Source organism: Pithys albifrons, chromosome 4, assembly GCF_047495875.1.
Source record: "Pithys albifrons albifrons isolate INPA30051 chromosome 4, PitAlb_v1, whole genome shotgun sequence".
NCBI lineage: Eukaryota > Metazoa > Chordata > Aves > Passeriformes > Thamnophilidae > Pithys > Pithys albifrons.
This window is the reverse complement of record NC_092461.1, coordinates 4417863-4444936: the sequence shown is the minus strand read 5'-3', so window position 1 is coordinate 4444936 and position 27074 is coordinate 4417863. Positions and strand designations below refer to the sequence as shown.

Genomic DNA, 27074 nt, shown 5'->3' with positions numbered 1-27074 from the left:
CTTAGACTTTGATGTGCCATCATGGAAGGTTTGGCCAGACAGAGAGTGCAACCAGCCTGCAAAGTGCCGAGGATGAGTGTGTGCAGAGAGGACGTTACACGAGGTGTGGGCACAGCACTCGGTCTCCCCAGAGCTTGCAGTACCAAAGGAGACCTCAAAGGGACTCTGCTAGAAGGCATTCTCCTCAGCGGGTGCTTTTTCCTGTGGCTGATCTCTTGTCCTGTGACCAGACACATGAGGCCTCATGTGCAGGGAGGAAAAAAGGCTGATGTCGGGCTGTGGTGGTGATTAAAGGAGGGTGAGGATTTCTTCTGCTGCTTGGAAGAGCTGTCCTGTGATTACCCCTGGGGGAGCATGTCAGCAGTTGGGGCTCTTCCAAGGAGGGAGAAGGACAAATAGTCAGCAAAAGAGATTTTAGCAGAGCATCTTAAACATAGGCATTCTTGTCTGAGATTCTCTGATATTAAGATGAACAAGATGTAAATAACTAGATATAGTATCAGTGATGGTGAAGTCCATTGAAATGCCTGGTTAATAATTGGAATCTGGAAAAAAGGTGAAGTTCTGTCAGTGAATTTTGCCCTGTATCACTTGATTAACCTGAAGCTGGGCAGATTTATACTTTTTCTTGGCCACAGGACTCCATACCAGGTACCACCACAGACAGATGCAGTGTATATATGTAAGTAAAAAGGAAGGTCGTGCCAAAATTCTTTGATGAAACAGTTTGCATTATTTAATGCCAGTTTCTCCAAACCAGAAAGAACTGAGTCAACTTATGGGACAACACAAAAGCCACACTCCTTCAGGACATCCTGTGAAGGGTGAAGATGCAGGATGTTGCCATACAAAATGTCCTAACCAAGACCAGCTCCTTGTTCGGAGCCGCAAGCTGTGGGGAGCAGTGCACAGCCAGGTCCCTGCTGGCTCCTTTGCCTACCCCAGGAAAGCATCTGGCTGCTGCTGACAAGGGGGGAGTTGGGAGTATCTGGGGTGACAGCCAGTGCTGGAGAAAAGGAGAAAAATGACCTCACCTCACAGCAGTGGTTGCTGCCCTATCTCTCCAGCCCTGCTGCAAGAGTGGCAAGCCCTGGAAACACTCTGAGCACCAGCTTGTTCCAGGTAAGCCAAGATCCTGTGACTTTGATCTGAGTAGCACTGAATGAGGAGCCTCAGAGCACAAGTTAATAGACAGCAGTTCTTTTAGTGAAACCTTTATGCTAATTCAATACAGACTACTTATGGAATTTCCCTTCTCTGAGAAAATCTCAACTTCTATAGAGAAACAGCGCTCAGTCTTGTTCTTTTTCTTTTCAGAACTTCAGAAGTTCCCTCAAAAATTCCCTGAAGCCTTAATAATAAAGATTCTCAGTTGTATTTCAGGATGTAATGTACAATGTAAAGTTTTCACATTTGATGCTCAGCATAGTTAAATTTACCACAGCATTTCACATTCAATATATACCAAGAATTCCAGCAAAATCACACACTGTTCAACTAGAGATTTATCATGGGGTGCTTAACAATGAATTATTTAAAACTACTTAAGGTATCATGGTTTCTTGAGAGCCTAATGTTTGTATGTGTATGTATTTATAAACAAAATACCTGTGAGCCATTACAGAAAAACAGTTTCTGACAGAGCAGGTTTTGAGTGTAAAACTAGAGGATGTTTACAAATAGGTGTCCTGAAAATGCAATGGCGTTATAGAAAGAAGAAAACCTCAATAATCTTCCCCATTCAGATATACATACAGTCATTTAAAGGGGATCTGTATCCTGTAGGGCTCCTTTTAGGTGAAATTTTAAAAGTATTTAAATTCTGTCATGGAGGTGTGGAGGTTTTTTTTTCCTTTTTTTTTATTATGTGCATATTGATGTGGCATTTTAAATGTCGCTGAAAACTCTTAAAAGAATTTCCCTCATTTGCAGGTTTGAGAAGATTACTATCTGCCTCCTACTAGCAATCATCCAGAGTACTTTTCCCAAAGTACTTTACTGAGTGGGTATGCACTTCCTTTTTACTGATGGAAAAACAGACAGGAAAAGAAGAAATGGTCTGCCCAGGATAAACAGCCTGGTACTCTCCCTTTTCAAAGCCCTCAGGACTGTATTTTTCACTTGTCCAGGGGGGAGCTTGCTGGAACCACACTGATCTGGGCTGGAGGTGGCTCCTGAGGAGTGTCCCCAGCTCACAGCTGCCTCTTTGAAGGCTGCTTTTTCACATGGCCCTGGGAAGAACCTCAAGGGGCCAAACTTTCAGTTCTTCATTTTGTCCTCTGACCCAAACTGAATTTGTGGTGACTGGGTTTATGTTCAAGGGCATATCAGCTGCCACCATCTGATATACATCCCTGGGGACCTGTCCCCTCTTTGACACCTCATCGAGTCATTTTTGCAAAGACAGTTGAGCTTGTTTGCAGAGGAAGGGCACCTGTTATATTCCTGTGCAACTCGTGTGGTGAGAGGGCTGGATTTGCACACTGATGGGTGGGATGCAGTTTGACTACTTCTTGTAGAAGAACCTTTTCCTGCTCTCTCCAGAGGATTTGCTATTGTCTTTTTCCAACTAGCATGCTGGAGCACATATTTTGAACTTATTCAGGTCCTTGCAAAGAGATGGATGATTTAGAACTTGCTTTGGCACCAGCAGCAGCTGTGATGGGTCCTTTTTTTTCAAAGGCACCTTGTGAGGAAAGGCCAGCATCTGATCCTTCCTCCCTGATGATTCTGGTGACTGCAACCTGAAGCTTTCAGATAAGGAGCAGCAGAAAAAGGAGCCAGATGCTACATGTCACAAAGGCCAGCAGGACAGACTTTCAGGGTCAGCTGAAAAGAACAAGTAGGAGTTCAGATCTAGCTTCAAATGTCACATGATCTCAGGTTTGTGACTGGTCAGACTTGGTACACTAAGCTTATGGAACCTGCAGGATCCTATTCATACTGATGTGTTTTGGCTAACAGCAATTCCAATCTTTAGCAATTCAGAGCCCTAAGTCTAAAAGCCAGGGGGGAAAGACCAGTACAGTTTCTAACAATGAAGAATTATAGTTTTCTTGTCTAAATCGAGTAACAGAATATGATGTTTCTCCCCTAGATACTCTTTGAGGGTGTGATTTTTCCATAAGTCTGCATTTCAGTGATAAATATCACCTCTTGCCCTAACCACCAGGTTGCAGACTAGCGAGGGAATTTACTTACTTTTGCCTCCTGTATTGCCTATGGGCGGGATATAGGAGACGTTACTCAAAGCAGGGAAACTGCCACCATTGTAAGCTGTAGATTTCTCAAGGTATAATTTAAGTAAACTCAAGAGGAAAAATAGCCCAGAGACAGCGCCTGTGGCCAAAAGCTCAGTCAGAAGTGGTGTCATGTCAGCCCACAGCTCTGCAGTGAACTACTGGGCATCTTCCTGCCTTGGTTTCTCCCCTGTAAAATACGGATGGAAGTACTCATTGATCTTAATAAAAGTTATTAAACACGAGTTGAAAAAAGGTCCTATGTAAATATTCAAAACTCTGGGAACGGTGGTGCTGTTCTCCTAAGCCAGGGTCTGGTCTGGACAGTGAACTTCAATGGGCAGGATGTAGCAGGACCGAGGTGCTGCCAGGGGAGCGCAGGCACGGGAGGAGGGAGAACGGGAGGTGATGCAAGAAACACTTAATTGGGTTTATTTGCTAAAGACGTCACGTGCTGGCTCCAAACGCAAAACCCGATGGAAAAGCCGAGCTGCAATGAAAAGCTGCCAGCACCGCTTTGTCGGGGAGTTCGGGTAAAAAAATCGAAAAGCCACAGCCCCCTTTCTCAGCGTCAAAAGCCCGGCCCGCGCCTCTTCACCTTCTTAGGGGGGAGACCCAGCGCTCCCTGCCCCGCCGCAGGGGGGAAGGCGGGGGCAGCCCTTGGCCAGGCAGGGTGACCCCGCACGGAGCGCAGTCACACACACGCGTGGGCTGTGCATCACACACACACACACACACACACACACACACACACACACACACACACACACACACACACACACACACACACACACAGCTGATGCAGGAAACCAACCGCGGCGGCCAAACCCCGCGTCCCGGGCCAAAAAAGGGGCGCCGCGGCGTAGAGCACGACGCGCCTCCTCCTCGTATTTCCTCCCCCGCCCACTTCCAGTGGTGGAGGGGCTCGCTGCCGCCGCCGGCTGCCGGCCGGGATGGAAAGTTGTACCCGCGGCGGGATGCGCGGCGCGGCGGTGAGTTATCCCGGGGCGGTGCGGGCAGGGCGGGGGAAGCCCGTCCGGGCTGGGCGGCGGGGGAGGAACCTCCGGGATCTCCGCGTCTCCCTGCGTGTCCGTCCGTGTGCCTCTGTGCGTGCGTGTGTGTGTGTGTGTGTGTGTGTGTGTGTGTGTGCCGGTGCCCCGGGGGCCGGGCCGGGCCAGGGGGGAGCGCGACGCGCACCCGGCGCAGCGCCCCGAGCGGCCGTCGGGGGAAGCGGACTCTGCCTCGTGCGGTGCCGGAGCGGGGACCCCCCTTGAGGAGACCCCCGGGAACCGCCGCGGCGGCGGCGGAGAGGGGCCTCCCCCCGCCCTCGGGGCAGCAATTTGGGGGGTCCCGCCGGCGAGGAGGGGGAGGAGGAGGAGAAGAAGAAGGAGGAGGAAGAGAAAAAGGAGGAGGAGACGGTGGCGGGGCAGCCCCCCCGCAGCCACGGCTGTGCCGCGAGGAAACCCCCTCGGTGACCCCTCCCCCGACCCGGCGAGGGGGCGGGACCGGGAGCCCCGGTGACGTCAGTGCTCCGGCCGCGCTTCCTGCAATAGAAAGCGAGGGAAGGTAAAACACCCCCGGCGGTGACCGGGGCGCCGAGGGGAGGGGAGGGACGGGCAGGGGCGGGGCGCGCCCGGCGGGGAGCGCGGCTCTCCCCGCGGGGACCCCGGCGGATGCGACGAGCCCGTCCTCCCTCCCTCCCTCTTCCCTCCCCCGCCGGGCCCGCCCCGCCTCTCCCGCCTGCCAGGGGAGGCTCCCACTTTATTCCCCCGCATTGTGTGTCCCCCCCACCTCGCACCTCCCCGCGGCCGAGGGGCAGGGCTATGGCGGGGGCTCCCGGGTGGGACACGGGGGATGGAGGATGGAGGGAGGGCTGTGCCGCCGCGGGGGCTCCCGGGTGGGACACGGGGGATGGAGGATGGAGGGAGGGCTGTGCCGCCGCGGGGGCTCCCGGGTGGGACACGGGGGATGGAGGGCGGGCTGTGCCGCCGCGGGGGCTCCCGGGTGGGACACGGGGGATGGAGGGCGGGCTGTGCCGCCGCGGGGGGCGGGCTGCGGAGCGGGGGGGCCGTGCCGGGAGGCGGTGCCTTGGCCGGCCCGTTGCGGGGGGGACGGTGCATGGAGGAGGGAGGGAGGGGTGGCGGAGCCGGGCTCTGTGTGTGCGTGAGTGTGTGTATGTGCGTGTGTGTGCGGGCGCGGCGGCGGCGCTGGGTCATGTTTGTGTTTGAGGTTGTCAAGTGAAGGAGGCTCCCGGCCCCCTGCTCCCCCTCCCTCTCTCCTTCCCTCCCTCTCTCCTCCCTCCCTCCCGCCGCCGCCGCTGCCGCCGCCGCGCAGGGGTCGCCGCGCTCCCGCCGCCGCCATCAGCCGCTGCCGCCGCCGCGCCGGCCCCTCCGCCAGGTTTGCCGGGGCCGGGAGGGCACCCGGGGGGCGCTGCGGGCTCGGGGGGGAGCGGGGCGGGCCGGGCCGGCCGCCCCCTCGGCGCGGAGCTGCGGCAGCCACAACACAATGTGTCCTGCGGCGGGGCGGGGGGAGAGCAGGCGGGGACAGGGCGGACCGCAGGCCCCAAGCCCCCGGGGACTCCGGGCTCCGGCTGCTGCCCCGGCCCCGCGGGGGACTGTCCCTGCGCTTCCCCCGCGGCTCTGCGGCCGGGATTTTCGGGGAGAGGGGCTGGCAGGGCGCGGAGCCCCGGGCCGGCTCCTCCCGGCCCCGCCGGGGTTTCGGGCCGCGGCCGCCCCTCGGCTCCCCCCCCGCGGCGTGTGTGCAGCGCTTTGTTCGGTGCGGCGTTGCAGAGGGGTTTTCCCAGGCTCCTCCCTCTTTATTCATTCATGGATTTTTTGCCTCCCTCCCTTCCCCTTCCCTTCGCAGTCCCGCTCGGCGGCTCCCCGCGCCGGGCTGGCTCCTGGCCCCGCTCGCCCATTTTGCGGGGGGATGGGAGGGGATGTGACCGCTACGATCGCAAAGGCCTGTTTCTCCCTCTCCCCTTTTTTTCCTATTTTTTTTTTTGTTCAAACGAAAGATGGAATGACTTTTGGCGTGGGTCCTGCCTGGTGTTTCCGCACACCGCCATCCCCCCCGCCGAGGGAGAGGGTCCCGCTGGGAGCAGGAAAGGTGATGGCTTTGGAGCGTCACCAAAGATGTCATTTGTGCTGCAGGGAAAGGCTCCTGATTTACCGAGACCCCGGGGGATTTCAAACTCTCGCTCCAAATAACTTGTGTAAAGAAGTGACGGGTTTTATCAGAATCTTTAAAAACCTCAACCCAGCCCTTGGGACTTTCCCAGTCCTCTAAGTGGAAGGGGGAACTGGGTTTGTCGTTTCAAGCCATCCAGCCACTTCTCTCCATTTCCAGTTTGTGCCCAAGACCTGGAAAATGGACCTGCTAGCATAAGGTTTTATTTTATTTCCAAATATTTCTGTTATGCCTGCAGATAAAGTGGCATGCTTGACAGGCAGTGTGCTCTGGTTTGGATTTTTCGGCGTTTTTCCTTCAACGTGCAGTAATACCCTAGCGAAGAACCATTTAGTCAGAATAACATTTTCCAGCTTTTCTTTGTGTCAGTTGCAGTAATTTGTTTTTCTTTTTTCTGTTTGGGTCCTCTTATGCAGCAACAGACAAAAGAAACATTAAAAATTAATGTTTATATTCCTCAACAGTATGTAAACTGAAGGGGTGGTTGCAAACAGACTGTTTTAATTGGGTTTAAATTCAATTTTTACAAAAACATGGTTGTCTTAAAAGAAAACCCAAACAAAGCAAAACGAAAAAAGCGCCCCTAAATTGATACTTATAACAAATGCTAAAAATTCTGCATGGTTTCTCCTTGGAGTATCTGTCCTTAATCCATTTGCCCATATTAGGGGCTGTTCTGAAGTTCATATAGTTTTTAAAAAAAATTCTTCCTAGTGTTTGCTTAAAAAAAAACCTTTTAGCATGAAGTAGTATTACTATAAAAAGAAGTAGAAAGTGGTTAATTTTTTATTTTGCTGAACGGAGGAGTGTAATTACACTGGTCATTTTCTAAGTTCTTGTGTATGAGTAGTTTGCTGTGGAGCTGTGGGAGATTTCAGAAACTGAACAAAAACATTTCTTAAACTGTAAGCAATTCGTGAGAATGTTTGAAATTCAGGTGCAGGTGGGTCAAGAACTAATGGGATCCTCTGTTGTACACTGATATTTTGGAAGAAATATTTCGTAGGAAGTTGTTCCAGCCTTGCATGCTGCATGTAAGGATTCTGTAGGTAGCTAATGTTACAAGCACGGTGATACTTTGTGTGTTTGCCCTCCCCTCTGCACTCGCCCCACCCCAAGATGAAGGTCTCTATCTGAAAGCCTGGTGTCAAATTTTGTTTAATTTTCTAAATTTATTTGCATGGAACAGGACTGTTGGAAGATGTTTTCTGGCTGGAAAACAGCTGACAAATGTGGAAAAGTATCTTAGTTTTTTCATGCTTCCTGAATAATCCTAAAAGGAGTTTCATTCTCTCGTGGTTTTCTTAAGATACTGGAACACTCCATAAAACCTGTTGAGGAATACATTCAGTGCAGGTGGCTGGTGAGCAGCTGCAGTGGGAGTTGCAGGCTGGGCTCTGCCTGGCAGGAGCCTGGGGCAAGAGGCCAAGAACTGGTGCTGACCCTTTGCACAACAAAGGGCACAGGGACCTGTGGCCCTGGCCAGGTGACCAGAGACACAGCAGGAGCTGAGGACTCAGCTGGAAGACCCCAGACTATGCCTCAAGTAAGACAGTGAGGGTATAAAAGCCCAGGGGGTCTTTTGGGATCTCTCCTCAGAGGCACCAGCTTGGGCTGTTATTTTGTTGTTGCACCATGAAAAAAATTAAAGGGGCCAGTGGTCTGAGACTCTGCTATGGGAATGCTGGGGTTGAGCTGATAAGGAGATCCTGTCTGACTGTGTGAAAGTGCAGGGAGTCAAGCAGGGCTCCTGTCTGCTCAGTGGAGTCACCTGCTGTGAAGGGGTTTCTGTCCCAGCAGTATAACTGTCTGGTGGTGGGAGTGTAACTGCCAGGGCAGCTCCTGGACAGTCAGACAGTAAAGTTTCCTTTGTAGCTGATAGGTACAGAAATACTTCTTGCTAATTTCCACAGCCCTTTGAGGATGAAAGGGATCAAATGGGTATCTTTATTTTCCTTATTGATTCCTAAATCTCGTAACTTTCTTTCTCTTTTTTTTTATAGCATACGGATTAACTGAGCCCTCTGACAAGTTTATGGAGCTGCCATCTCTCTGCTTGCTGTGCTTTCCGTTTCTGAGAGAAGAAATTTGTGCATGAGATTAGAGAAAAATGCCTCGGACAAAGCAGATACATCCCAGAAATCTGAGAGGTATGTAGCTCTCAGTTGAGAAAGAAAAGCTTTCAGGAAACTTGGTTGCAGTTTCAATTATGAGGTTAAGGGAAAATCTACTTAAGAAGTTGGGTTTGATCCAAAAATAGTTTGCAAGCAAGTCTGTGAGACTGTTTTAATTTTGAGAGAAATAAATGGAGTATGTTCTTATTCCTGCAGTCTCTGTGCTAGACAGCATTCTTGATATTGTCCAACTTACAGGAATACCCAGCATGAACTTTGAAAATGCAAAGGAAGAAGCAGTTTCCTTATCAGAGAATTTACAGTTGAAATACAGGGGGAGGTGGGAAATGGGTGTAACGTAGAAGCAACATGACATCTGACAGCTGGTAGTTGTTTTTCTTAATGGTAGTCAGTTTGGCCTGCTTTTGAGGATCAAAATCTCCTCTTAGTTATTTATTTATCACCTGTTATCCATGCTACTACCTGGGGTGTTGCTAGGTTTGAGCTTGGTCTCATCACTCTCCTGCCTTCATACATACAATGGTAGCCTGTTGGCTGTGGAAAGGAGCAAGCAGGCAAACAACCTGCTCTGCAAACTGGCAAGCTTACATGTCCTGGTGCTTCCTTGAACAAAGTCCCAGTGTACTTTTACCAAGCCCAGAACTGGCAGATGAACGTGAGGATCTGATCCCATGGTTATTTGTTACTGTTGTGGTAGAAGTGGCCCTAGAGCAAATAAATGAGGGGAAAAATAAGGGTCAGTTAAGAAGCAGAGATATGTTTTGGGGGAAGAACATGTTTCCATCCCCACCCTTCTGCACAGCTTTCAGGAGAACATGCTTCCACCTGCACCCTCACATGTAGCTGTCATCAGCTTTTTCAAGTTTAATTTTACAATTGCAGCATGGAAGCATCCCTTGAGAGAATAAAGGCCATTACAAAACCACAAACATCAACATAAAGCTTTAGGGGCAGGAGCAGCATTTGATTCCGGTTTTCACTTTTTTATGCCAGAATCCAGCAAACATCCACATGTGTTTCAGTTGGTTGGCAGCTGAGAGTCTCTCAAGGGCTCGTGCATACAGCTGAGTCTGAGACCTTGTGTTGGCAGACTGTTATCAGTGCTACCACTAACAGTCTGCTGGAGGAGACATTTTTGCAGTGTCTTTATTCAGGAAGTGCTGAGCAGCATTTTGGTGTGATGGATAAACCTCTATCTCAGATCAGGAATTCCGCATTTCCCCCTCTTAGTGAACATGGAGCAATAAATTAGAGCTCAGTTTTTAATGTTGCTGGTTACCAAGTTGCTGACATAACTGAGCTTATGTTTTCTGATCAAATAGGAGAGTGATCTAATTTTAGTACTCTTGGCTGATATCCACTCTTGTATTGCTTGAAACTTAATAGGAGTTAAATCTATTGTAAAGCTTTCAATTCACTTAAATAAATGCATTTCAAATAAATATCTAATTAAACCCTTAATTGTGTAAGAAATTAGTTGCCTTTTTTCCTTGCGTAATTTCTCTAGTCATTTAGCTTTTATCAACCCCTGTAATAGCAGTTTTCATCAGTTCCTATTTTTCCACAACTAATGGAGTTCTTGAATGAATTAAAACGGGTTAAACATTGAGAAGGGAAATAGAGGCATAAAACAAGTCCATAGTTTGAAATGATTGTTAAAAACACACTGGTTGCTGCAAACTTCAACACCTTGTGAGCATATTTTGCTACTATTATGGATTATTAGAGGTGAAGTGATTTGCAAAATCAATTTACCTCCCATTAGTTATACACTCCTTCCATTTTTAGTCTAGATGAGGAAAACTGAATTTTCCTTTCTTTAGTCATTTTAGCAGTGCCTGAGAGTATTGCAGAAAATATTTGCTTAAACCCTCAGTTTTTGCTGGAACTTGGGGAGGCTGAAAGATTTCAGAGGTCTGTTTTCTGACAGCTTATTTTTATGTATGCAAAGTTATGCACATCTTAAGTTGATACTCTTAATTAACCATTAAAACTTGAAAAAATGGGTGTTTTAGCCCTGTGGTTTAATCCATGTTAATTAGTATTGATAATAGGTAAATCTTCAAAAAGCATAAATGTTATGTGGTCAAAGATGAAACTCAGAAAACTTGGCAACCAAAAGAATACGTTCTGTAACTTTTGAAAGACAAAGGTGTAAGATTAAGCAACCTGCAGTTTTAGGTTAAAAGCTATTTTTAAGTTCTCTAAACCTGATTGTCACCTTTTGTACTACGTACAGAGAACACTCCATGCCCTTACCTGGCTTCTCCCTCTCTGGTCCCAACTCATTTCCCCATAGCAATCAAGTTGCCAACAGCTTTAACTAGACTTGCCCAGAGCCCATCAATGTTTAACTTTTTTGAGACATCACTGTTGAACAACCCTTGACATTCTCTATCCCATTGTGCCTCAGATGAGTTATTTGGGTTGCACTCGCAGTCCAAATCAGCCTGGAGAATAAACAACCAAGTCCAAGAAACTAAAGTATTTTCCCTTAAAAAAAGCCCAACACAATCCCTCTCTCCCCTCCTGGCAAGAAAACACACGGGAAAAAAACCACCATAAAGATCCCCCCACACAGACTCCCATTAGTTAATTTGAGGTTTGCTGCAGTGTAGGAATAAGTTTTGAAGGTTTTAATATTGCCTGTGTTTACCGTAAGCAACCTTATTGTCTGGGGGAAATAAAGTAACATTGTTTAATATAGAGAGCTAAATTTAAGATTTTGTCAGGAAGCCTTAAGGCTCTTCTTTATGTGGCATGGCTTGATTTTGCTCATTTTGTATACTTTTGAGAGAGCTGACAGCCTTTGACAGAATAGCAGTGGGCCTAAAATATTAGGATCAGTGAAGATAAAATTTATTTTTTGTGGCCTTTCACTGTCTGTTTATAGCTAAGTCAATTTAGCACTATACTAGCTTGGTTTTACAGCAGGAAAAATTCCTGTATCAAGAAGATAGGATATGGGAAGCATTATTTTGCAAATAAAAAAGAATTAATTACTTGGCCTTTTGTTTTCATGAAGGTGTTAGTGACATGGTTTTGATGGCATGTTGAATCTGAAGGTACCAATAAGGCATGTGCTGTGCTCCATTTGTTTCATGATGTTGTTTTGTCACATCAGCCTTCCCTGCTTCTCACTTCAAATTAGTCCTTACCATGAAAAATGTTACTACCACCAGTGGAATTGCTTTGTTGAGAGGAGCAATGCACAGTGTCAGGTTTAGTCTCCTGACTAACTTATTTGATGGTCACTGTCATCCCCAGGGGGTGAGTGGCTAAAACTTGGGAAATTACAGTTTTGCAGGTCTCAAAAGGATATGGATGCAAGTTCTGGGAAATGCTTACTAGTTTTTAAGGTGGAGGCCAAAGGTATGCCTAGGAAAAGCCTGGCATGGGTTGCCTGTGGTGTGGTGTGACTGGAACTGAGTTCCTAAGCAGGTGTTCCTGATGTTGTCTTAGTGCCTTAAATATTAAGGGTTCGTATTGTGTTGCTAATCAAAAGCACCATCATTCCTCCTCCAGAAAACAAAGAGAAAAATGTGTGCAAAAGGGGAAAATACTTGTCTTACTAAGAGGATGCATTTTCTTATTTTACTTTATCTGTTCTAGCTCACTGAAACTAAGAAGAACTGCTTTGCATGTGGTTGTACCCTGTATTTACATGGCCAATTGATACACGTGTGTAACAAAACATTTCACAGAATCTGTGCTGTATTCCCAGAAGTACAGTTACATTAGAGAATCACGCTTTGAGCAGGGCTGAGTGGGCTTGGTTTGTTTCAGATGGTTGTGAGGATATAGAAGGAAAAACAACTCATGTTTCTGTTTACTTTGAAGTACGCAGTTGCAGAGTTTAAAATGTAAACTTTTATTATGTGTACATTGCTTAGCACAGTGCTGTGATTCACCAAGACAAAACTGTAACAGAAATATTTGGAATTTTGTCTTTCTAGATAAGCTTTCTGTTATTTTTCAGAAGATGAGTTGTTGCTGGTTTTTTATCCCTCTCAATCAAGTATTTCTATTTGAAACAAGTGGCAGACAGGCCCACAATGTTCAAGAGCCATCACCAAATCTTTTAATGCTTTGCACTTGATAAGGAAATGCAAGTATAATATGACTAACTTTGCTGATCAGATTGATAGATTTGCAGTAATCTGTAAAGTGTGCTTAAGTTTGCTGTAAAGCTGGATGTGTTCTGGGCATTACAATGTCCTTAAGAACTAGGCATCTACTGCATCTCAAGTGTGAGTTAGCAAAGGCTCTTTGACTTGTTTTAAAATCCCCATGTGCTTTCAGTAGTGAAATAGGTCTGTCTGTGCTGAAAGCTGACAGGATGATATTTCTTAGTAGTGTTTGGTTGTGTAGTCTATAAAAGTTGTGAAGCGATTGGTGTGCTGTGCTTTAATTGATGATTGTCTCAAATGGCTCAATAAAAGAGCTGAGCTTTCTCAGGGCTTCCTTCTCTACCTTGTACTTGCTTGAAGCAGAAGAAATGTACAAGCACAGCGTTTGACTTTTGGTTCTTGTTATTGTTTCTGAGGCAAAAATAATGCTCTAGTTTAGGGTGTTCCTGGGGAGCTGCTGGGGCAGAATTGGTAGATGAGAAGTGCTCGCAGTCTGTGGTCTGTGGCTCACCTGTGGACATCTGTAAAGGTGTTGCATGTGTGTCTTGCTTAAGTTTCTGGAGCAAGGGTGAGACACAAGTGCAACAAGAAGTCAGAGATATGATTTGTTGACTTTGTTACAGAAATATCCCTTGATTTGGCAGCACTTCTTGTGTCTGTATATCAGATTCTGTTGCATAATTTCTTCTATAAACTAAATTTGAAGCCCAAAACTCCCTCATGATGGTAGAGTGCATGGCTCTGTTGGTGTATGACCAGCTGGAGTACCAGGAGATCCACCTGCAATGCAATGAATACATCAGATCTCTTGCAGACCACAGAATTACTCTTTCTCTGTGCCTTGCATTTCTCATTTGGCATGTGGAAGGATAATGTTTCTTTTTTTGCTTTTTTTTTCTGTTTTGCTTGTTTAGAGTATAAGGTCTTTAGACTTCCAGTGTATGGTCCAGTATCTTGCACATTGTGTATCATCTTGGCTGCAGCCCTTATATTTTATTGTAATGTGAATAATGTCTATGTTTACATGTGAAAAACTGTCTAAAGTACTCTGTGGTGTAAGAAAGGCTGGATTTAAAGCTGCAGTTTGCCATGTTTTCCCATCACCTGTATTATTGTCTCATTGTGCCATGCTCCTAAATCTGATTGTGTTTTCAGCAGGGTCTGGTCCTATTCACTGCACAGGATGGCTGGGGTCTTGTATCAGTAGACACAGGAGATGGACAAAAGCCTGTCAAGAAGTGGATTGCAAGAGGGGAAAGAAAGTAGGGTGGGTAACACTGGCCACTGTTAACCGTGAGGCAGCTTCTGTTTAATTTCTGCCTCTGGCACCGAGTTTCTTGTGTGAGACTGAGTGAACCATAGAATCGATTGGGTTGGAAAAGACCTCCAAGATCAAGTCCAACCCTTGGTCCAACTCCAGTCCATTTACTTGATCATGGCACTCAGTTGTTCTGTTGCACCAAACTTTGCAGCCACCCACTGATGCTGAGTGCTGCACTTTGCCTGAGTTGAGATACACAGGCATAGGTTCTTTTGCAACTGCAGTTGGTCCACTGTGGTGACAGTTTGGTGCAAAATACTGTGGAAGTGCTAAGTATATTAAAAAAAATCAAAGTCTAGGTGATGTAAATTGAAGATCCAAAATTACCCCACTTTTAGCCCACCTGTTAATCTCTCTGTGTATCTTAATCTCTCTGTGTATCTGTTTTCTGCTGTAAACTGGAGATACCAGACCCAAATCAGCTTTTAATGACTCAGAAGACCAAGTTGTTAGTGTTGGGAAGCAGACACTTGGTGGCTAAATAACGGAAAAGATGATGCAGAAACTGGTAGTCAACAGAGCCAAGCAGAGAGCACAGCCCATTTTGCTCAGTTTGTGTAAACACCCTTGCTTTTGGCATCCTCTGACTACTTGCTGCTTCACCTCACAATCTTAACATTTAAAAGGTACTCCTAAAGCTTCCTTCCTAGGTTGTAAAATACCAAACTGAAAAAAACAAGCAATTCCACCCTATCAAGCCACAAACCTCATATGAGTCACTGACGTGTTGGGACCTCAAACTGCAGCGCAGGGTTTTGCCACGGGAGCCGTGCAGTGCTGGTGGAAGGAATCACTTCCATCACTCCCATCCATGAGTGTTCGTCATCGTGTGTCTGAGTTTCACCCTGTTGCTGAGAAAGCCCCTCAAGCTTCCTTACCTGCAGGGAAAGTCTCCAGAGAGGAACATCTTTATTGTCATCATTTCCCAATCGGTTTAAGCCAGTCTTAGGCTGAAGGAGTTGCAGGTGGAGCCACCTCAGATGCTCGTTCCCCACTTGTGTGTTGCCCTTCTTGCTGGCCTGTTTGCTGGCCCCACTGTGGCAGAAGCAGTGGCACCCTGAGCAAGTTACAGCAGCATCCCAGGCAGGGGTGGAGATTTTGAGCTGGGCTGGGTCCCTGAAGCTGCTGCTGTTGTGGTGGCAGCCCAGGAGAGACAGCACAGAGGGAGGAGGATTGTCCTGAGCCTCTTGCTCCAACTCATTGTGAAACTATGTTGTAAGCCTCTGTTTGCCATGTGTAAGCAGCAGCCTTGCTTGAGCTTCTTTATATGCCCAAAACCAGGTATAGATTTTCATGCAGATAACAAAAGGTGTGTTCTCTGTTTCTGGTTTCTTTGCTTTGCCCTCCAGAACTTTCCTTCTCTTGACAAACTTCCCAACTGTGAAGTGATGCAGGTTCTTAATGGATGACTTTAAGCATTTCAGTGGACTGGTAAGCCAGCAGGAAACAGAACTGGTTTCAGTTGCCACCTTAATGAAAAATAAAATAAAATGCTCCCTCTAAAATTTGGTGTAGAATTTTAATTCAGAGTGAATAAAATTTGGCTAACATTTAAGCAATTAAAAAAGATGTCCAGAAAACTACTCTTGATTGTATCTGGCACTGGCAGCTTTGAATGTGTATTTATAGATTTCTGCATTTGCATGCGAAATATTAGGAAAAGAAAAATAATACAAAGAAAATCTGTTGGATACAGACAGTGCTTTCAGAGGGAGTTAAAATAACATGAAGGAGGGAGATATAAGAATGGTATTCTGGCTAACAGGATTGCAAAGAAATACATGCAGGAATGTTGATAAAAGTGAAAGAATGGAGGAAGGAGCTTAGTTCTGTTTTGATTTCAGGAAACAACAAATTGTATTTTTTATGGAATGTAAAATCATCATAATTGCAGTTAGATCAGGCTTGAGCTGGAAAGAAATGTTGAGGGGTAATGTCAAAAAAATTGAATTCCTGCAGAAACAAAAAAGCAGCAGTAAACTGGCACTTGAAAGCTGTGTATAAACCAGTTAGATTTCTTTCAGAATACAGTGAAGTGGAACCAGTGGAGGTCTGTAAATCTGCCTCACCTTTATATCCTGTGTCTTCCTTATTGCTAATTGAGCCTGGAGTAAGAAATGCTGCAGAATTTGACATTTGCTGAAGGAGGAACTCCAGTGTGTTAGGAAGGTCATGAAAAAAATGGCAGTTGTGAAAAGAGAAATAAAAGTAAGTTTTCAGCAGTTGTTCTTCAAACATTTCTATTACAGCAGGCAGTTGGCTTTGGGGTGAAACTGAGACCAGGCTTTTGAGGCTAGAACAATTGCATTTTGTAAGAATCAAGCTTTCCTAGGAGCGTTTAGAAGAGTGTGGCTTTTTGTTTAGTTGGTTGTTTGGGGGTTTTTGTTTGGTTGGTTGGTTGGTTTTGTTTGTTGTTTTTTTTTTAATTCTTGTACCTCAGACTATTTGGATTTCTGAGAGTGAATATAAGGTATCTGTTTAAATTGGAGCAGGGAGGTGGACTCATGTTTGTGTGTAATAAACCAAAGCAACAAGCAAAATCCCAGCAGTCACTGCTAATATGTAACCATTAGAAATCACCATGTAAATACCAAAATCCTGGAGAAGCTTGTCTAAGAGAGCCCTTTCCCAAATTTATAGTCAACTACATCTTAAATGGCTGCTTTGAAAAAGGCAAAGCCTTACAGTCTCACATTTTTGTCAATTGACTTTTTATAGCTTCAAAACTATGCAAGTTTCTCTGTTGACACTCCTGATATATTTTCAAACTCTGAAGGCTTTAGTCCTTTGGGCTTTACAGTTGTGGTGGTGTTACTGCACAGTCTTAGATCCAACCCAATAAACTTTCCAAGAATGTTGTTGCCATTTAAAAATACCTTGTGCCAATTAATTTCTTTAATGAAAAAGGTACCAAGGGAATTTGCAAACATGGTGCTGTTTCCTTCAAATTTGCCTGTGTCTCGATGCTTGAAAGGGTTTGTGTGATAAATGCTTACCTGCTGCTCCAGGTGAGGATTCTTGGGCTGAGGGAAGAATTCCCAGTCCTTGGCAGGGTGGACAGGAATGCAGGACCTTGGGCAGGGAGCTCAGTAACAACACCCAGTTGTCTCTGCCTTGGGTGGTAACATCTGTTTGACCTAACCCTTTGCATAGTCGCTGAAGAGATGATAACTGTCTTTTTTCTAACCACAGTGAGTTGTCTTCAAAACAGTCACTCGTAGCCCACCTGAAGGTATTCAGTAAACTTTGAAAAAGAATCTGTTTTGAGGGTTACGTTGTTTTGGTTTGGTTTTTAATCCAGAAATTGTTGCTTTTCATGATACGTATTCTGAGTTTCCTCTTAGAAACAGGCAATTTGATTTCAAGTTGCAAATGGCTGTAAATATTTATGCTGTGAAACAAAGGAGACTTCCTAGAGCCACACATTTTCAAAGAGCTGGTTGCACTAGCACAAATTTCCTAGGCTGGTTTAATCTTTGGTATGTTGGACTTCTGTGGTAAGTATTTCAATGCAGTAATGGCTTATGAGATTATGGAGAGAGAAACTCAGGCTCTTAGTTGGAAAAGTAAGATTTTCCTTGCTATGTTAAAACAGATGAATAAACTGGACTTTAAATTTCCAAATTACATGATGGGCAAAGTGCAATCTTTCCCTCCACTTGTTTAAATGTCTCCTAACTTAGAATATTTGCATTAAGAAGAAGGAGGTGGGGAAAGAAATCCCCACACAGATGTTTGGGGCCTTTGGTAATGCATTTATGGGGGAAGTGGGAAAGCTCTAGATCAGTAACTGAGGCAGTGCTGTTTGTTTTCATGCAAGAGCTTTTTAAATGCCTTTAAAGCTTTTCTCAGAATGAGGCTGCTCAGAGAATATGCTGACTTAGCAATTCCTGTATGACCTTTGGTGACAGGCTGAAGAAGAAGAAATATCTTTATAAGGATCCACATGTTGTGAAAAGCAGAAGGAGGATTTTTAAGGCAAAGTTGAAAAAGTCTGTGTACTCAAAAATTTCATCTTTGTTGTAAGACTTTGATTATAATCCTACAACTGCATCTGTTAATGCAGTAAACTGGGTTTAACATCTTTGATTACCAACAGAAATATTGAGTAGAGAAAGCTTGTTGGTGTGTTAACTTTCTTCCCCTTGAATTCCTGTGTGTTTAAAAGATAAATTCTCAGCAAGTCCCCTTCGTAAATCCCGGGGCAAACCTCCTGAGCTGAAGTGGGGAAGGATTTGGAATGAGCTGCAGGGAGGAAAAGCAGCAGCTCAGCAGGAGCTCGTGGTGAAGCGTCGCTACAAAACAGCTGTGTGTGTGTTCCTGGTTACCTCTGAAGTGTGTGGCTCACTCCCTGCCAGTGAGGGCAGTCATGGAATATCCAGAGCACACCCCATGATTTCCTCTGATTTTTGGCCTAATTTTTAGGGCTGGGGGGTAGAGTAATTCAATATGGAATGGCATTGTTTTGAACTACTGAGCTCTGTCCAGTCAGAGGGGAGATCGCACACGCTTGTCCTTATCCTAAAGGTTGCAATGCAGGCACAACACAGGGCCAGGAAACAGAAAAATGTGTATGGAGGTGGCACTTAAAATATTATTTCTGTGGTGGTTTTGCTGTTCCATTACCTATAAGGAATCTCTACCCACTGTGCTTTTTGAAGGGAAGTGCATATCTCATACTCAGTAGATGTATGGACTTTACTTTTCTCCCAGGTTCAGGATTTCTTACAGAAAGAACTATTTCTATCACAGATCTATGAGGGAAACACAATGGTGTACATATTATTAGTGTTTAAAATACTGTATTCTGTAGTTTTTATTAGCAAAGTGCTTAATATGCCCAAATATTCCTTAATTCTGTGTTGTCAGGAGGCAGAGCTAAGTATGTACATTGCATAGTGTGATGCCTTGAATCATAAAAGAGAACTTGCCTTCTTCATTGTAAGGGGCTGAGAGGCAGATTAGGAACTGTGCAAATACTAAGCTTCAGGGATGATTTAGTAGTTTTCAAACAAGTCTTTGTGTAGTTTGCACAGGGCACTTATGTAACTTTGTCTCAAGTACTGCATTTTTTCTCAAGTATTCAGACAAAAATTGAATTTACTGAAGTATTAAGTGCATTTGTTAGGTGGTGGGATAAGTACCCTTTTTTGTGATAACAGTTTATGGAACATTTAATTTTGTTTCCCTCTGGTGGTTTTTTTTCTTCTCTTTTAAACAAAGTATATTTCTTTGACAATAAAATCTTAAATTTATTTTAGCCCACTGTCTACGTGTGCTGTATCCAGATGTTTGTATCCATCAGCATGTTTCAGAATAGTTTTCCTTACGTGCTTTTTCCTTTAATTTCTTAAAATTCTGAAACGGTGATGTAACTTTCGGAGATCCCAACAAGAATTGCTGTTCTGGTTTTACTTTTATCAGATTTATGAAATGCAATTTGTCTTCAGTACCCCTTCAGCCAGGTTTGGAACAATCTCCTGCTTGTGGCCTGTGCCAGAGGATCCCAAATCCTACAGTGAGTGCCCATGACAGCAGAGGGGACACATCTCAGAGCTTGTGGGAAGTTTGCAAAGGCACCCGGGTGGGATCTTGGTCTTGGCACAAACCAAGTTTTAATTATTAATGTTTCTCCAATATCTTGCAGCTGATTTCTGTCATGCCTTCTCAAAAAGGAATGAATAGCACATTCCTCTTTAAGACTGTGTTTTTCTCCACAGCTTTTTTTTCCTTCTTTTTTTATCTTTGTGCTTTTTTTGTCTGCCTTTCTGCCTGCTAGTGCAAGTATGACCAAAGTCTAGTGAGCATCTAGAAAAAGGCAAATTCATAGAATCATCTTACTCCTCTCTGATTTTTCCTCCTGTTCTTAAGGCTCACAAATCTTTGACATTGCAAACATCTCACATGCTTCAGTCTGAACAAAGTTGTAAATACAAAGACATTTCTGCTAAAGCAACCCACGATGAAGTCTTAAAAAATACAGTTAAAGTTTATTTTTCAGGAATAACATCTGTGTAGTGCATTGAGAAAGCAGAACAAGAAGTTGCCTATAGAGAAGCACAGTGTATTAAAAATCAAGATTCAGAGGTGTGAAGAATGAATACCTGTTTGTAACATGCTCAGCAAGCAAGGACAAGTAATAGATTTTAGTATATCTGAAAACTGACCCCGTTATTTTAGACAGTATTTCTACAAACAATGTCACCAAGGTGAAAGAGGAAGTGTGTGTGTGGTTGTATTTTTCGTAGGTCTGTGTAAACACATTTAAAACTGTTTGGAAGTGCAAAAAAAGTTAATATTGAAATATTTTCCCCAACTTTTATAATAATTCTTGGGGGTTTTTTTTTTGGGGGGGGGAGCATAGAAGTTCTTGATTTTTCCCATTCATGGGAGATTCACCTTCTAGCAGCTCTTCTTTTGAATATTCAACCTTTATGCTTTAGTAAAATGCTCACCAGATCTTCATTGTAGAGGTCCATTCAAAGGAAACTTCTGTGTGACAAGCAAGCTCATGTGCCCCACGTGCCTTCTTTCTTGCATCTGTTTGGAGCATCAAGGTAGATTGAAGCCATTAAAATACATTTTCTTGTGGATGTTGCCTGTGGTCAAGTAGTAAAATCTTATAAAATGCTGTTCTGTGAATTTCTGATTTTCAGTTTGACTGGTAAATAACAATTTGCACAGTGTGGCCAGTGACAGTCCGAGCTCACCAGGGTTGGCCTTCTGTAGCTGGATGTGTTAATGTATAGTAACTGTTTAAGAATACTTGGAAATAGGGAGGATTCTGAACATTAATTTCTTACTGGTGGAAAACAATGGCTTGAAAAGGATGTAATGAATCACAGAATCATAGAATGGATTGAGTTGGAAAAGACCTCCCAGATCATCAAGTCCAACCCTTGGTCCAACTCCAGTCCCTTTACCAGATCATGGCACTCAGTGCCACAGCCAAGCTCAGTTTAAAAACCTCCAGGGATGGGGAATCCACCCCCTCTCTGGGCAGCCCATTCCAATGCCTGAGCACTCTCTCTGGAAAGAATTTTTTTCCCCTTGTCCTATTGCTGAGTGCCTGGGAGAAGAGACCAACCCCCACCTGGCCAGAACTTCCCTTCAGGGAGTTGGTCAGTGTTTTCCAGAGCTGAAAGTTTCTGGTTAACCACATATGTCTGCAAGGGCATTCTGAAATTTAAAATGCTTTTAAATCTTCTGATGGGAGGAAAGGGGACAGAGGAGACAAAACCTGGTGTTAACAGAAATGGTTCATGTATATGCACAGTTATGTGCTGGTTTCTTGCAAGTAAATTGCAGTCTCACATTTCTAGGAAACACTGTCCTACAATGTGTCTCTTGAGCCAATAAGAGTAAATAAGTAATCAGCTTTTTTCTCCAAGAGGCTTTAAAAATACAATTTTGGCAACAGGAACTAAGGCTGTATTTTGCAGAAGAGTCCCTAGTAAATGGAAAGCAAGCTGGTAATCAGTTTTGATTAATGGATCTGCATTCTGTTATTTAAATGTTTACATCCTGATTAGCATTTAGGCTGCATTTAAATATGCAATTTTATTTTAGCAAAATATGAAGCTTGGAGAGTGGAGATGATCTTTCAGATGGTAAGTGCTGGGGATGTGAGGTAAAAAATGTGCACCCACCTCCCTCAGCCTTGTAAAGTGGTACTGATGTGACTGATGTTTTCACCGTAGTTGTGGCATTATGGAGTTTCTTAATCAGATATTGCTAAAGGAAGAAGTATCTGTGTGGGTTGGTTTTATTTTGGTTTGTTTTTTGCACATTTTACTTAGTCTATCAACGGGCATAAGTCACAAAATTAAGTTTTAACTGAAGTATTAAGGCTTTTGTTCATGAACTAAATGTCTCCTGCTCCTCATTTGGTTAAAAGATGAAAGTTGAGGCGGTACTCAAATTTGTGAGGTTTTTCTCGATTGTTTTAAGAATTGCCCATCTATGATAGCATCTGATCATTTAAATCTGCATTTCCAGTGTGATACTTCCTTCATTTATGTGTGCAGAATGGTCACTATTTCTTATGTTTTATTTTTGTCATGCAAAAGCACTGATTCTGGTACCAGTTGTTAGGTACCAGATCTAGTGGTTTGCTTTGACAACTCACTTCTGCTGCAAAGCTGAGACTTTTTGGCCAAAAGAGCATCACATCTTTCAGGGTTGCAGATCCTGGCTCTGTGAAGAACTGACTGATTCAACAGAAAGGTTGGCCTGCCACGTAAGCACGCCATAAAAAACCAGCATCTGACGGCTCTGTGGCTTGAAATAGTGGATCTGACACAGGCATATGGAAAATTCATGCTACAGGGATACTGTATCAAAACAATTTTTGTAGAGAGGCAAAATGGAATCATTTCTCACCCTCCCTCCCTCCCTCCTTTGCTTTCTCCTGACTCTCTGTTTTTGTGTTGCTTGCCTTTTAAATGATGCCTCTTTAAAAACTGACATCTGACACAGAGATTAGGCTGTTCTCAAAGAATTTCTAAGTGGAGTGATTTAACTTGGAAGGGGAATATTCACGCAGGGATAACATGAGGAAGGTGGGGCTCTTCTGAAAAGCTGTGGCTCCTCTTCCCCTTAGTGACTGTCCCAAAGGAGAGACAACATTCTGTGCTCATGGGTTGGACAGGGAATTCCTGCCCAGGATAACTTGACTGTCTTTCTTCCAAAGCAAACTCAATATCCTTCTGTTCCCTCTGATGACACAAACCTTTTGTCCCCTCCCCCTGCTATATTTCTGTTGTATTAGGTTTGATATCCTCTGCAAGGTTTTGTACTAGTCTTCTACCTGGTCTTGTAGAGCAAAGACTTCAGTTTACACAGAAGGGCTTCTGTTTTTGTTGAGCTGGCAGAGGTTTTGAGGACTGTGAAGGGATAGAAAGTAAACACAGGCAAGCAACAAATAGAACAATCACCCTTCTCTCATAGCAAGCACATCTATAACTGCTATTACTGGTTTATTTTCTTTTTTTTTTCCTCCCCTCATGCTTTTTACATTTTTCACTGTCATTGAGGCTTTTTTTTGCTGCGCTTCTTTCAACAGACCTTTGAAAATAAAATTTTGCTGTTGCAACTATCACAAAATTAAGAAGCACAGGCACAGGAGGATTAAGAGACATCTTAACTAAGGTGTGTAGACACACACTCCCTACTGAAGCCTGAGGAGCTATTCCCCCCAAAGCCCTTGGCATGGTCAGTTAGGGTCGTGCTGGGGTACAAAGCTGGGTCTTTCCTAGTTGCCCTGGGGAGCAGCGATCACCCCTGCCCACTGTTTTCCAACGGGACCCTTCCCTACAATTTTTGAACTGTGTGACTCTTTACAAGACCCACCCCCTCATGTATTTGCACCTAGTGCTGTGGGGTGTGGATTAATGAGCCATAGATGTATTTGTGCAGGGGCCCACTCCTTTCTGTGCCAGTGGGACATGGCTCTGAACAGCATCACCAGCTGCCCGGTCTGCTCTTCCCTCTCACGAGCTGCATCTGAGGGAAGCTCTCTGTGGTGAATGAATTACTGAAATGAAATGCCTGAAGACACAGTTAGACTTTCATTCATCCTGAGAAGTAATTAACATCTGGCTATCTTGCTGCTGAGAATTAATTGCCTTCCGTAGTGGCCAAGTCCTTCTCTGTGTTTCTGCATCTGTGTTTGTGTGTCTTCAGTTCAGCTGTTGCAGTGAATGTGGCAGGTATGTTGCTGAACATGCAGGTGTAGGGTGAGCCTGTGCTGTGGACTAGGGCACAGACTCTTAATTTTTTAATCACTAGCAGGTTCAGTAGAGCCTGGCCCCGGTTAGGTACAGGCTGGAATTCTGATCTGTGTGCAACCTCCTTCAGGAGCAGCTGAGTTCATGCCTGTAGAACTGCACTAGCCTAGGAACCATGAAATGTGAATCATGGGGATGAGAGTCACACATGGGAAGACAGAGGGAATAGACTTGTGGTCGCCCAAAGGTTGAAAAAGTTATTCTCCATCACTGTTGCCATCTGTGTGCCCAGGAGTGTTGAGGAACTTGCTGTGATGCTTCCTGGTGGAAGTCTACAGGGGTTTATCCTTTATGTGTGCCCATTTGAGACAAAACGTGTTTGGTAAACAAATTTTAAAATGCCTGGTTTGTTCCTTCTTCACGTGTAAATCCCAACGTGGGAACTGCAGATATGCATCCTTAATGTTTAAAAGTTGTGGAGTGCTGATGCTGCTGCAGGTGGGTGTGTGAAGCCACACTGCTGCTTTCTGTGTGGTGTCCATGGCCAGATGTGTGCAAACCATCCATGAGTCTGCCAACGTTGCTCCTTTGCTCCCTTGGTAAAGCTCTGCTGGATCCACACGTTGCTTGGCTGCTTTTGGTGCTCTTGCAAACTATACTAAATATTCATCATCACAACAATGCAGACTTTCAAGTAAATCGTTCATTGGAAAAAAAGATGAGCTTTTTCCAGAAACAAATCCAATCACCCCACCCGTTTTCTTTCTTCAGAAACCAGAGCTGAGGGATTGCTACAGGAGTGCTCTTCCAAGTTACAGTGGTTGCTTCATCCCTTTCCTAATATCTGTGCCCCTGAGGTGCTGAGGAAGTACAGCAATGCTCCCAGGCTCAGTGTATACAAAATCCTCCATACAGCCACAAAAAAAGTAGTTTCCAGTTAAGTGGATAAATATATTTTCAAAGGAAAACTTTGTCTATACTTGTCTTTGTCTGACACTATGTAGGAACATGCAGATGAGAGAGATGGGGATAAATATTCCAGTATTCCAGCTGAGTCATCTTTGCTTCTCTTCCTGATTATCCCTTTCTATTCAGGATTAATGCCCATGGAAATATTTTTTATTAGACATTATTTTGTTTGCTTCTTAATCAAGAAAAATTATATTCAGAGTCTCTTACCTTAAAAATTAAATTAAATGCAGATTTGTGCGTTTTCATTCAATATTGATTCATTTTACATGTACTCCTGCCCTGCTTTGAGCTGAGTCTTTTTCTTTGCAGAAAAAGAGGAGCATGTACTCATGTCAAGAGCATAATTCCTAGTTATTTTCTGCAGGTGCTTAAACACATTGGTAAATTCCAGCTTATAGCTGAGCAATTCACCCTCTACCCTCTGTATGTAAATTTGTCACAGAGGACTCAATGAGGGTTTGAGGTTATAAGTGTTACCTTTTTTTTTCAGTGTGGAATTCCCATTGAGAGGCCAGGCCTAAAAATACCAAATGTTTCCACAAACAATTCCTGCACGCTGCATGTTGAGTAATACAGCTACAACCAAGGGGAAAGCTCCTGCTGACAGTGTCCCAAATGAATGCAGGAGTCCAAACTGAGCTCGTTTATATATAGTTTTTATTACTGGTCATAAGCTCTTACCAGAAATCCAGATGTGCTTGAATCATGTACCCGATTAAGGATGTAAAATGACTGTGACTACAAGATGAAGGATTCTTTTGTGTACCAGAGAGGATACAGTAACTTTAGGTTAGTGACTTTGAATTATTATAGAGAATGCAAAATGAGCAAGTTAAGGCTAGTAAACAAAAGTTGCCAGACTTCTTATCAAGGTAAATATTTGAATTGCATGTTATTGAAATGTGTGACTTGATTTAAAGAAGTAATTTCTTATCAGTGCTGCCCTTTTCCAATGGAATGTTTCAATAAGTAAATATTTAAGAAAAACAGAAACAAACAAAACCCTCAAAACATTTCTCAGTAAATACAAGGGAAATTCAAAAGGGAAAAGCCAAAGGGAATAGAGGAACTTTACAGGGCAGGCAGTGGTCCTTCTAAAAGAGTAGAAGCTCTTGTATAAGGGGAACCTCAAGTTCTTTGGTTTTGGAATGTTTAAACATTGAAAATTTTTGAGTGGCTGCTAATTTGAAATGTTAAGTTCCTCATGAAAGTTAGTAAGCTTATGAATTCTCAGTGCTCATGGCCAGTAGGTGTTTAGGCATTTTTATGCAGCATCATAAAAACCCCTTGATTTTCCTTTTTCCTGCTGCTGCCATACTGTCCGTTCCTTGGGAGAAATCCTGCTTCAGTGATTGCAGAGTTTCATCTCAAAGTGTGCTCTCTCCAAATTAAATCCCTGCAGAGGAAGGTGAGTGGCACAGGGAACCTGTTCTTGTGTCTGTGTCCAGCAGGTACAAGTTTTCTTGTTGCTCAGGGTAGTAGAAGCAGCTCTTTCTACTCTCAGGGACCACTGACTCACTTGTTTGGCAAAGAGGTTGATTAGAGTGATGCTGTCAGTGGTTCCAGCACTACCAGAATGGTTTCAAGTACAATATGTACTTCGAAGCAATGTGGGATTGCTCAGCAGCCCTTGGGGAGTTGTGGTGGTGTCTTGATTTTCACCACAGTTCAGACCACCCAAAAGACCCTTGTGGTCAGCACTGCCCCTTGGCACTCAGGCCAGTCACTGTCTCAGAGTCCACTCAGGACTGTAATTTTCCCTCCAACAAGTCCAGTTTAAAACCACCACCAGGCACCAGCAGTTTGTTGTAGCCCAGCACGTGCCCACGAGTAGCTGTATTTCTCACTCTGTGGATTTACAATCAATAGTTAATGCCTGAACTCTTTCTAAGCTCATTTTCAGTTATTTTTTGTGGGGTATTTACAATATTGTCTTATACTGGGATGGTTTGCATGTTTCTTCTGTGTTGTGAAGTGTTCACACGGTGAGTGACCTTTTGCTTACCTTAATTTCTGTAGAAATCCACTTCTGAGAAAAGGGTGGTGTTTGCACCAAATTTTCTGCTTCCTTTGGAAACACAGAAAAAGGAAAACGTGTTTCCTGTTAGTGACTCTTTTAATTTGTATTTCTGCTTGCATGAGAGTATATCCTAAATGTACAGAGAGGGATTTGTTTCAGGGTCCTGTTAATCTGAGAACTTTTGGGTTGGTTTTTTATTGCTGGCAGAATAATTACATTCACTCTTTCTCCAATTTCCAATGTAATTTCTAAACATTATGGGACTTGTAATGTAATTTTCCCTGTGAAATGTCAGATTGTGACTCGTAAGAGACACTTCCAGGGAGTTTTTGGGTTGTTT

The 27074-nt window shown here is 44.2% G+C and overlaps 2 protein-coding genes across 6 annotated transcripts in view; one reads left to right on the top strand and one right to left on the bottom strand.

The window, feature by feature from the left end:
- The first annotated feature begins 4153 nt into the window (after positions 1 to 4153).
- Positions 4154 to 27074, top strand: part of HIVEP1 (HIVEP zinc finger 1) — a 122038-nt gene continuing 99117 nt past the window's right edge. The window contains exons 1-2 of one of the 5 annotated variants that reach the window (XM_071553252.1): positions 4154 to 4231; positions 8432 to 8578. In XM_071553252.1, coding sequence (XP_071409353.1) covers positions 8539 to 8578 — 40 coding nt within the window. In that variant the 5' untranslated portion in view covers positions 4154 to 4231; positions 8432 to 8538. Of the gene's footprint in view, positions 4232 to 5053; positions 5080 to 5229; positions 5244 to 5536; positions 5637 to 6614; positions 6628 to 8431; positions 8579 to 27074 lie in introns of those variants that run through there. The other 4 variants (XM_071553254.1, XM_071553255.1, XM_071553253.1 and 1 more) reach the window with 4 other exon arrangements.
- LOC139670949 (splicing factor 3A subunit 2-like) lies at positions 5061 to 6062 on the bottom strand. Its single transcript, XM_071553099.1, has one exon. It carries the CDS (start codon positions 6060 to 6062, stop codon positions 5061 to 5063), a length of 1002 nt encoding a protein of 333 aa, XP_071409200.1.

Coding starts and splice junctions, on each gene's coding strand:
- LOC139670949 (XM_071553099.1), bottom strand. CDS start 6,062: ATGAATAAAGAGGGAGGAGCCTGGGAAAACCCCTCTGCAACGCCGCAC.